Source organism: Rhinolophus ferrumequinum, chromosome 22 (assembly GCF_004115265.2).
Source record: "Rhinolophus ferrumequinum isolate MPI-CBG mRhiFer1 chromosome 22, mRhiFer1_v1.p, whole genome shotgun sequence".
Taxonomy (NCBI): Eukaryota; Metazoa; Chordata; class Mammalia; order Chiroptera; family Rhinolophidae; genus Rhinolophus; species Rhinolophus ferrumequinum.
This window is the reverse complement of record NC_046305.1, coordinates 46114282-46126583: the sequence shown is the minus strand read 5'-3', so window position 1 is coordinate 46126583 and position 12302 is coordinate 46114282. Positions and strand designations below refer to the sequence as shown.

Below are 12302 nucleotides of genomic sequence, written 5' to 3'. Positions count from 1 at the left end.
GCCGATCGGTGCCACGGTCCCACCTCCTCTCGTTTTCTCTTCCTCCCTCTCAGTTCATGTCTCTTCTTTGACCTTCGTGGCTGCCTTATTTCATATGCACACATTCTCCTCTTTTCCTCCTGTCTCCTCCCTCCCTACCCCTCTGACGGGCCATATCAGCGAATCCCTCAACAGTGCCATATCTAACTTTTTAATTCATTGCATGATTTATTTTTAGCCTGAAACAAGTGTATCCTAAAAATGGAGCTCCTGATGAGACAGAGGCTGGGCAGAGCTATGCGAGGTATCTGGGGCTTGGCTGCACAGCCTGGCTCTTAGGCTCCACACGCGTGTGTGTGTGTGCCTCCGCTCTCTTCTCCTGAGCCCGGGACTACAGTAGCTAGACCCCAGGAAGTGAAGAGTTGGTTTCAGGGCCCAGGAAGGGCAGGAGAGACGCAGGCAACCTCCGTGCTCCCCACTCCTCCCAACAAGTCCCCCAAGAGTCTCCCCTCCTCTTTCCTGAACTCAGTATTTCTGGGAAAGAAAACCCAAACGTTTCCCAGATGAAGAGGGCTCACCTGCTTGTCGTGGGGCTCTACCTGCTGTCCTCCTGCAGGGCAGAAGAGGGGTTAAACTTCCCCACGTACGATGGCAAGGACCGCGTGGTGAGTCTAACTGAGAGGAACTTCAAGCAGATTTTGAAGAAATACGACTTGCTCTGCCTCTACTACCACGAGCCTGTGTCTTCAGATAAAGTTGCGCAGAAACAGTTCCAGCTGAAGGAAATTGTGCTGGAGGTAAGCAGGGGGTGTGTGCTGAGCAGGCGCCCAGGTGAGCACGCTGGCTAGTGGGTGGGTCGTGGGCAGGTGGGCGCAGACAACCTATCCTGAAATCTTGCTGTGTCGGGCAGATATTCTTGTGGCAAAGCCAGGATGTGTGGACAACCAGGGTGGGCCCAGACTCTGCAAATGGGGACGATGGAGCGTGTCACACAACACATAGGTCTGACTTAAAGTCTGTCACCTGGTGGTTCTCTTGATTTGTTAAGGGCGGTAGTCCCAAGACTCTGTTTTTCTGAGAGAATGCTAAAACTATTCTTAAAAAGATTGACTGACATGAATTGCCGGGATTGTTAGCGGGTTTCGTTGTGTGTGCTAATTTCTCAATTGGCTCTCTCAAGTCTCCTGACGCTCCTGGAGGAGCAGGAGTCGTGTCACCTTGCCTCTCTTTGTGGGTCAGGTGGGGAATATCACTGAGCACTGCTCAGTGATTTCAGTCAACGCTGGTTCCGGTCAACACTACATGGTGTGCAGACGTGGCGATCTTAGCTGCACACTCAATAATGGGAATCTTTTTTTAAAAAATTTTCCTCAGAAAGTTCTTGGTGTGAGTTTAGGGCAGGTGCTGAAGTCAGTTCTTATTTTATCTGCATTACGTGGCCCGTTTGTAAACCGGGCGTTGGGGCCCATTCTCGAGTCTGGTGTGAGTGCCCTCGGAGCTCTTCCTGGGCCTCCTCCCGGACAGTGTAGGGTCATTTACACTCAGGAGCACCCTTGAGGGCCAACAATCCTAGTAGTCACCACAATCCCTTGTTAGCCTCCAAGCCCAGCCTAGCCCAGCCCAGGCACAAATCTGTGCAAAGGGCTCTTTGAGAATTACAGCAGTGTATTAAGCAGCACCTTCAGAGAGAGAGCTCTGCTTAATCAAAGGCTTTCACGGAATTACCATATAACACCCATGTGGATTTGCATTCCCAAAACAAAAATGACTGTAATAAAATCCAGGAAAACCACCCCAAATACATCAAAATAATTTCAATAATTTAAAAAGCACCTCAGAATCTTAAGTGTCTCCAGGTCATCCTGCAAACACCTATTGTCAGAGGGTTTACATGGCAGTGTGGTCATTACAGAGAACTCTAGTTGACAAAAAGCTAACCTTTTTTAAGTAACCACCATCACCACTGTATTTTCCATCAGGCTCCACCCTGAGGGCTGAATGGGGAAGTTCGGTTCCCATGGTGGTTGAGAACCAGAGAGAAAGTGGGGACAGTTCTTAGGTATTTGTAGCAAATACATGGGAAAATTGTAGGCTGGAAAAACCAGGACATCCAGCATCGCTGCTGCTTAGCCCGTGAAATTCTCATTCACATGTTCGTCTCCATGTCAAACTGCCCTGCTCAATTATTGAGGGAGATTTTTATGAAAGATTTAACTGAAGGCATAAGGATTCCACTGTACTTGCTTATCACTGTCCAGTCAGCCTAGAACTCAGAAAAAAAAAATGCCAGTGCAGGCAATAACCCCATTTCTGATTCCCTATTATACTAACACACACACACACACACACACACACACTCCCACAAGGATATATTTTCCCCAAAGACTAATTCTGGGCAAAATCATGAGAAGGGGCTTCCTTCTGGGCTCACTATGCCGTCAGACACCTTTGATTCAAGAATGCCGGCAGAGACTGACGAGGGGGCAGTTTGGCACAGGAGGACGTCGACGCCCCCCAGGCAAGCTGGAGTGGGTGTCATGGGTAGGGAAAGAGCACAGAACTTGGAGTCAGGAGATCTGGTTTTGTTCTATACTATATTATGATAATAATGATCTCACATGCTTGTGAGATGATTAAATAATGCACATCTATTGAATGCTTACTGTGTGCAGGGACTGTTTTAAGCACTTTGTATGTGTTGGCTGGTTTAATCCTTACACTATTCCTATGACGTAGGGACAGTTACTATCCCCATTTTGCATACAGGGAAACTGAGGCACGGAGAGGCTAAGTTGCCCAAGGTCACTCAACTAGTACAGGCGAAGGAAGTCTTAGCCCCAGTACTGCTGGAGTCAGTGAGACAGGGCACAAGATGCTTCTGGACCCTCTGTTCAGGAGCGTTTCAAGAGCCCACAGGCCTGGGGCTGGTGATGCCAGATGTCTCACCAACAGGGCTGAGAAGCACAGAACCCTGGGGACACTACAGATGCAAATGTCCAAACCAGGGAGGGCGCTGGGCGTCTTTAGTAAAGGTGGGTGGGTGGGACGGGGGGGGGGGGCCTTGGCTGGGATACCTGTCAGGTGCTGCCTATTCCTCAGCATCCAGGACACAAATGGCTCCAGGAAGCCCATGGGTGGGAAGAGAGGGGAGATATGAACCTGTACGTGTTCTTCGTGGTCCAAACAACTTCCCTGAACCCCAAACCCGCCCTCGGGCAAATATGCTGCCAGTTCCAGGGTGGTGCTGTTGGGATGGAAGGAGAACAGGACGCAGTTCCCAGCAGATGTCCACAAGTCAAGGAGGTCTCCGCCATGGGCAGACAGCCCAGGGAGAGCTGGGCTCCTTTCCTCTGAGGAGTATGGACAGGGGGCTCGAGACATTGTTTACTGTAACACACACCGACACCTACGTGCTCAAATGAAACATTAAAAATATTGACCCCAACCAATGAAACGGCTTTCCCTCCCCTATGATGAATTGCCACCCCAAGGTTTAAAAAATCTGAGGGATTCTTTGGGGTTAGAAGGTTAGAGATTCGAAGTTCATAACTTGTCACCTAAGGGCTATCCCGTTCTGATAAAAATCCAAAGGTACTACGGTATGGTCAGTCACGTGTATTGTGTCTGCCACTCTAAGGGATAACAGTGAAAAGACCCAGAAACGGCCCCATCCACAGGGCCAGCAGGTCAGTGCCTGACTCAGGGCCTTGGAATTGCGTTCAATAAGCCCTACATCTGTCACTTACTGTGGGTTGGGCCTTGGGGTGGATGCTGTGGGAACATGAGACATTCGGGTAGCTCACAGCCTAACATGGAAGAAGACACACAAACAAGAAGCGACAGTGTGATAGGGGCACGGTAATAGCACAGCAACTTACACGGTCCTCTGGGAGTACAGAGGAAAGAGGGAGAGCCCCATGTGCCGGGAGAGATGCGGGAAGTGTGACACGCAGGAACCGGTTTGTGAAAATGAGTGGAATTCACCAGGCAAATAAGCAAGTGTGGGGGAGGGGACCTCAAGAGCAAAGATTCTGATGGTTCTCAGATATTGTCTCACCCTGCTAGCTTTTCCCTAAAATTCACTATGAGGGTAAGATTGTTATCCCTACTTAGTCAAGCCCCTTTGGAAGAGGTAGTTCTTGAAGAGGTTGCCAGGCATTTTATACCTGCCTCTGACCAAGTGTGAGTTGTGTGTGAGAACAGGGCTTGATAAAGGGAAGAGGAGAAGGGGGAGAACAGACGGCCACTGAAAGCTTAAACTGAAAAGGGGCTAGTCAAATGACATCTGAAGGCACCAGACTCAACCTTGGCTTTCTAAGTAACTGGAGTCTAACTCTGGAGTGCCCCAGAGTTGGGGCATGCTACATAGGTCTACACAGATGGTCTATACGTGCTTGTTGAATGGAGGAATGAAATGTTAGACTGTTGATGTCCCCACGTTCAGCTCTCCCTCCGATCTCCAAGGCTTTGCTGAGTCTGTCTATCCGGCAACCTCAATACCATTTATTAATTAACCCCTTCCAAATTTTCAGCCACCGTGCAGTCTCTCTCCCTTTGAGAAGTGCTTCCAGTCTCCTTCCAACTTACTCTTTCTCTCCCTGGAGACGTATGTTGGAGCTTTCCTTCTAGACTGGAAGTCATCTGAAGGAAACCTGAATCAAAGCAAATTTGGTAATAGGGAAAGTGAAAATAAACAAACAAATGAAACCAAGTACATACGGGCAAGGGCCAATAAGCAGCTCGTGAGTCAAAAGCACAGCAGAAGGAGTGAACAGGTCATGTGACCACATTGCGGAAGGATACCCTGATGTCAGGAGTCTGAGCTGGCTGTGCGTGGTCGGTATGGTGTCACCTTAGGAGTTCCCGAGCTCGCTGGAAATGGTGTCATTGTCCTGCCAAACGCCTACTCCAGGTATGGGGAAATCACTTACTTCTTCCTCTTCCCCCTGCTGCCTTCACACAGATCTTATCCCTGAGTCCAAGGCCTTTCCTCCACACCACTCCATGTCTAGGAAACCAGCATTCCGGTCAGAAAAAGAAGGAAGGAAATGAACACCAGTTTTTCCTAGTGAGCGTCACACTTATGTAGAAACTATTTCATACCACTTCACCATCTCTAGAAGGAAACTAGAAAGGAAACACGCATGGACCTTAGTTTTAGGATCTCTGGGCACTCTATACCACCTTTCCCATTCAAAGCTGATGCTGTTATCTGTGCATGTGTGTTTTGTGGGAGCCACTAAATAGGCCGAACTGCAACAAAAACTGTTGTCGCCCTCCTTATCCTGGGCTTCACTTTCCGTGGTTTCAGTTACCTGAGGTCAATCACGGTCCAAAAATATTAAATGGAAAATTCCAGAAATAAACAATTCATCATTTTTAAATTGCTCATCATTCTGAGTAGTGTGATGAAATCTCGCGCTGTCCCGCTCCATCCCACCCAGGCTGTGGATCATCCCTTTGTCCATTGCATCCACCGTGTGGATGCTCCCCACAAGTTAGTTACACAGAGCCATCTTGGTTATCAGGTCGACTGCCATGGTATCACAGTGCTTGGGTTCAAGTAACCCTGATTCTACTTAATAATGGGCCCAAAGCCATCCACATAATTTTTGTTACAATATATTGTTATCATTGTTCTAATTCATTATTACCATGTTTCCCTGAAAATAAGACCTAGCCGAACAATCAGCTCTACTGCATCTTTTGGAGCAAAAATTAATGTAAGACCCAGTATTATATTATATTATATTATATTATATTATATTATATTTATTACATTATATAAGACCAGGTATTATATTATAGTAAAATAAGACCGGGTCTTATATTAATTTTTGCTCCAAAAGACGCATTAGAGCTGATTGTCCAGCTAGGTCTTATTTTCGGGGAAATATGGTAGTTATTGCTGTTCATCTCTTACTGTGCCTAATTGATAAGTTATACTTTATTATAGGTGTACATGAAAAAGTAATGTATATTATAGGGTTCAGTACTATCCGTAGTTTCAGGTATCCACTGGGGTTCTTGGAATGTCTCCTGTGTGGATAAGGGGGTCTACTATTTACATTTATTGGATTAGGAGAAATTATGGGGGATTTTCTTAGGCAGGTTAGTGAGTGTTTTAGAAATGAAAATAAGTATTGTGAATCCCTGAATAGAAATATTAATTCATCAAACACTCACTGATCTTAGCAGACTCTCAGTAACCTTAGCATGAATAAATGAATGCAAGAGTCAATGAATAGGCAATGCTTTCCACATTGTGAACAGTAAAGATTGGTTCATTTGTTTAGGGTGAACTAGGTCCCCTGGACTGGAAGGCAATCTGGGGTCTTGGCACCGAAATAGGAACATCATCTCGGTAGTTGCACGCCAGGTGGACCTGTACCACCTGTTGGTTTTCAACAAGGCCTCAGCTAGGGTGGGAGGTCCATGGCTGCCCCTCAGTGTTCCCTCCATGGGGGCCTCCTGCTCTTCCTGCTAAAGGAGGTCCCACTTTAGCTCCCCACCTAAAAGCTGCTGCCATCGACACAGAACCTGCCTGGCAGCTTTCTCTCAAGCCCTCTTGGCTATTGCATGGCAGGAGTCATCATGCAAAAATTATTGGAAATGGCCTGTCTGCCAGCAGGCAGGGTTATTATTATGACCCATGTTTCAGTGTGGCAAACAGATTATCTTTCAATAATTTTTAGATGATGATTCTAGCACAGATTATTCCTTAGGGCCTATGGGGGAGGGAGAGGCTTTTTCCGTCATCTAAGACAGAATCAAAAATCAGAATCCTGTGCAATGTAGGCCTCCGGGCTCTGCTGCTATTTAAATAAGTCTCTTGGTGCCACTGCTCTCAGTCTGCCAAGGACCCTACGAGACTGAACCCCCTTCCATAGTCAGGTCTCAGTTTTTTTTGTATACCAGAGAAAATATCTTTGTCTGGGAGTGACACAACCTCTTCAGACTCTGCAATGTGCCCAGTGTCACTGGCATGACTCCTATGTGCCCTTTACGAGCGTGGCCATCCTCCTATACCCAGCCCCAGGTGAGGGAGCACTGCTTGGGAAAAGCAGACACTGAGGTCAGAGTGCCTGAACTTCAACTTCTCTTATACATACTCTTTGATCCAGGGCAAGTCACGGGTATGCATCTCATTTTCCTCACCTATAAAATCAATCGTGTAGTTTCTAGCTCAGTGAATTAAAAAAAATTAAATGAAAGCAGGTGAATAAGAATTCATTGTAAAATTATAAGAAGCCACACACATACCAGCTATTATTATTGTTATGCGGGTGACTATTTAGAAAATTAATTGATGTAGAATGCCTAAATGAGTGCGTGAAATATAGACAGTGCTTTTCAAATGTTAATTCCCTTCACCTGTCACTGGAAATTTAGACCATGTTCTCAGCCACTTGCAATAGTTCCCAACTTTGACTGCTTAGTGGAATCATCTAAGGAGTTTTTTAAAATTCTGGTGCCTGGGTTTCAGCCCCCCAGATAGTATTTGATTGGCTATGGGGTAAGGGATGATATCCGGATACTACAGGTTTTAAAAGCTCCCAGGGCTATTCTAATGTGTAGCTGAGTCTGTGGACCACTTGAGCCTTGATGCTCAAAATGTGGCCCCCGGAGCAGGGACCAGGACATTACCTGGGTGCTTGTTACATTTAAATGGGACCCCCGGATGATTGACAGGAATCTTAAAGTTTGCAAAACACTGTACCGTGCTCTTGGGCTGGAGAAAATTTCCAGATGACCAGAATCGTGTTGCACCTGCTTGGCCTGTGGTCTGTTGACTCCCTGAATGATGCTGGATGTGGCAGCAGACCCCTGACTAGGAGAACTGCTGGCGTGTTAAGTCGGTTCTGGGGCTGCAGGTATTCAGGTCGGCTCTGGGGTCAGCCAGGCCTCCCAGGGTTCTCGCACTGTCCCCTCTCACAGTGGGTGATTAATCCTTCGGACCTCCTCAGAAGGGGAATCCCCTCCTAGACAGGTTTCAAGTCAAATTGCCGACTTTTCCAAGGCCAAGTAAGAAGGTGTCTTTCTAAGGAATCTTAGCTGAGGGTCTAGGATTTACCTTTAGACAGAGAGGAAAAGCATCTGTTTGGTTGCTGTGTCGCTTTGCCCTTTCCCCGCAAAGAAATGACCACACTGAGAACCCTGAGAATTCCATACGAGTATGGAATACTAACATGTGAACATATGTCATGGGAAACTGTGGGAAAGCTTCCTAGAGCAAACTGGTGCTTTATAAAGTGAAGCTAAGTCTTGCGAACACTCAACTGGAAACAGGCATCCTTCGATTTAGTCATCAAATATTCATGCGCTGCTTACTTACAAAATGCAAATGACCTAGCCCTTGATATGTAAGATGTTCTTTGATTGATGATAAGAACTCACTTCCTTTAGTTCCGTACTTAAATGTTGCCATATCAAAGAAGTTATCTCCTGAACCTCCCATACAGATCACACTCCCTAAGCTCCCCTGTTATCCTTTCCGTCCTATTTGTCTCCATAGCACTTGCACATTGCCTGACACCCCTGTAGAATGTAAATTCCACAGAGGCAAAGACTTCGTTCTCTTCATTGCTGTACTCCAGCATCTAGATCAGCGTCTGACTGACACTGGGACTGACTCAACAGTGTTTGTTGAATGAATGTTGAATGAACAGAAGAGAAGGAGAAGGGAAATAGCACTTATTACAAACTTACTATATACTACCATGCCCTATATGTGCGCTTTATATACTCACATGTCATTTTATTTTATGCTTACAACATATTCTCCCAGTACGTGCAAAGACAGGATCCTACAAAGTTCAGTAGATATTGCCGAAAGTCACAGAGCTATAAAATGGCAAGAGCATGAGGTAGGATTTGAATTCACATCTATTTGATTCCAAATGTTCCTTCTACGGCTCCCAGGAACAGCTGAACAGGATTGTCTCGTGTTTGTAAGCGGTGCCAACTTACAAGTGTCTTGGGTTTGTATTCTGGATTTTCACCTACACTTGAGCAACGTTTAATTGTAGAGTCGGACTATGTGTTGGACCGAAATGACCAGGGTGAGTAAAGGGGCTGCGAATGCTTCGCACCCATGTGGTATTTCACAAATGTTTGCTGGACGGACGGACGGACGGACGGACGGACGGATGGACGGACGGATGAAGATGGATGGATGGATGGATGGACGGACGGACGGACGGACGGACAGACGGACGGACGGATGGACGGACGGATGGACGGATGGACGGATGGACGGATGGACGGACGGACGGACGGACGAACGGATGGACGGATGGACGGACGGATGGACGGATGGACGGATGGACGGATGAATGGATAAACGGATGGATGGATGGATGGATGAATGGACGGATGGATGGATGGACGGATGGACGGATGGACGGATGGACGGATGGATGGATGAATGGATGGATGGATGAATGGATAAACAGATGGATGGATGGATGGACGAATGGACGGATGGACGGATGGACGGATGGACGGATGGATGGATGGACGGACAGACGGACGGATGGGATGGATGGATGGATGGATGGATGGATGGATGGATGGATGGATACATGGATGGATGGATGGATGGATGGACGGACGAATGGATGGATGGATGGATGGATGGATGGATGGATGAATGGATGGATAAAAATGGATAAGCAAGGAATTATAGATGCACTGCCTATATTGGAAATGTATTTCTCCTCGAGCTTTTTTAAAAATTAAAATAAATTTTTTAAAAAAGAATTGAGCAGAATACTAAAAATTTAGGTTGAATCTGTCAGATTCAGGGACCTGTTTGTCATCCTGGCTTAAGCCCACTAATATATGGGTACAACTCATTTTTTTGTTTGTTTTTTAACCATGGGACTCTCCGTCCAAAATATAGGTTGGTGCAAAAGTAATTGAGGTTTAAACAGTTAAAAATTGCAAAAGCCGTAAGTACTTTTGCACCAACCTGTTGTATACAACATGAGCAGAAACTTCTGGGCGCCACAAGGCTGACCCTGCCTTCAAACCTATTTATCTTTGGCAATTGTCCCAGTGGTTGCATTTCTAACCCCCAAGAGAGGACAGCAAAAATGAAGTTTCTGGAGTCAAGTAAATCTACAGATGGTCTGATGTGGGAACGCCACACAGAGAATAGCAACACACGCGGATTAGGGTATTTCTTCCCACTGTTCACTGCCCAAAGATGGCCTTCTCCAAACCCACACCTGCTGCACTCCGAAAAGCCTGATGAGGTCAGGCTTATTTTGGTTTGGCTTTGAGAGCGAATCCTCACAGTCAGTACTCACTCGCAAACTGCGGATCTCCTTAGTGCCCCAGTGCTGGCGAATCTTGGATGAGTTTGCCGCGCACGTCTCAGTAATAAAACGGGTGCTTCGGGTGAGATGGTGAAAAGACAAAAAGGGCTATTGTAAGAGTATGGACTGAGGTGATGGATGACAGGTAAGTTCTTCCCTCCACCTATAGACTATAGGGAAATAGAGGTTTTACAAAATGGTGAATACGCTGTGATGTGAAACGTTTTAGACAATTGCGACCTTCTTCTCTCATTACTGTCATCCCCAAAAGCCCTCAGTAATACTCAGGCCCAAATAAGATGTCTCGTCATCATATCCCTGAGGTAGACCTCCTCTCAAAGTTATAAATATTTAAATGCAGACATGAAATGCCACGAAAGTCAACCACTGTAAAATTATTAGAAGGACTATTAGAATGTAAAGCAATGAAACAAACAGTATAAAGATCAGTTTCAGAATCACATTCAGATTTTTCTTGCAAAGCAGCAGCCCTACTCTTTTGCTGTTTGCGCTTCCCCGGTTGGCACAGAGGATTCTTGTATAATTCACAGCTCAGCCTTAGCATCTGAAATGACTTGTTCCACCAAGAAAGCCAGCCCCTCCATGTCCTGAGTCTGTCTGACCAAACCTCTGAAGCGCCCTCATTTGTAAACTGGCTGTGGTTTTATTCAGATAAGCTGTTTCTGTTTGGACAGCCACACAGGAAAATGGCCAGTGTGCCATCTTGCAGTGTGCTGGGCTGAGCCGGGCAGGCCAGAGCTGTTTCTGAGTGCCCAGAACCTGTTCCAGGAGTGCCCGCCTGCCTGCTGCCCGGGACCCCATGCCAGGAAGTCCTCTCCTCACCATCTGCTGTGTGCCTGGCAAGGAGGTGGGCCAACAGGTACTCCCTCACACGTTCACCTGCCTCTACCTTACAGCGACACACACACAGCCACCCTGGCTCAGGACACGGAACAAATGTGACCTGCTCTGCGTCTCACAGCTGATAAGTAGCAGAGCCAAGATTTGGGCCCAGGTCCCTCTGAGGCCTAAGAGTAGAGAATTGAATGTAATGCATGAGAGCCTGGGCTCTGGAGCCAGAGTGTCAGGATTGGAATCCTGGCTGTGCCGCCCGATTTATTTCTGAAGGAAATAAGAGCATCCCCCCAGACTCAAAGGAAAATGTGAATACAACGCAGAAACAGTGAATAGCCCACAATACCGCCTGGCAACGAAGTTAAACCTACCTGGTTTGAGTCCTTGCACGAGCCATATGACCACAGGCAGGTCACTTAACTCCTCCAGGCTGAGCACCTTCCTGTGTAAAATAGAAAGCACACTGCCCTCCTCACAGAGTTCTTAAGAAAGGAGGTGACATGTACAAAATGACCAGCACAGGGTTTGCGGCTCAGTAAAGGGCTGTTCTTGGAATTATTGTGTCGGTGACAACTACAGCTATCTGCTTAGTCTCTACAGTATTTGTTGTCATTAGCAGAGGTTATCAGAATAAACACTAGTCAGACATTTCATAAAGTTCAGCCAACCAGTAACAGGTTCCTCTCCTGCTTTTTACTGTGTGCCATGGGGGGACAAATCAAAGCCCTCTTCTTCCAGTCATTATTTTACATTTAGGAGGTCGTTCCATCAGCAGAAACCCCACCTCTGCCATTTTTTTTTTTTTCCATGAGGTACATGCACCCATGGAAGTTTTCGTTAGAAAAGGGATGCTCTCTCCCTGGCCCCAGGAATGCAGTGACTACTTCTGTAGGGACTCTTCTGAGGAAAAGCTGGGGAGGGGGCTACCAGAGAAGGTCGGGGTGGAGGCCGCCAGACAGCATTTTCACAGGTTCTCAGGCACAGAACTCTGCTGAGAAAAACTAGAAAAGGGAAGGGCCTGGCCTGCTGTCAGTCAAAGGCATTTTTTAAAAATCCCACTGCACCAATATTTTTAGTATGAAAAGAAAACAACCTCGCCTCCAGGAATAGCCACCCGCATTCAATCAGTGTAGACATCACTAAATG

The 12302-nt window shown here is 46.7% G+C and overlaps 1 protein-coding gene across 1 annotated transcript in view; it reads left to right on the top strand.

The window, feature by feature from the left end:
- The first annotated feature begins 287 nt into the window (after positions 1–287).
- Positions 288–12302, top strand: part of CASQ2 (calsequestrin 2) — a 57512-nt gene continuing 45497 nt past the window's right edge. Inside the window, exon 1 of the mRNA XM_033091950.1 lies at positions 288–776. Within this exon, the coding sequence (XP_032947841.1) occupies positions 543–776 (234 nt within the window). The 5' untranslated portion in view covers positions 288–542. The remainder of the gene's footprint in view (positions 777–12302) is intronic.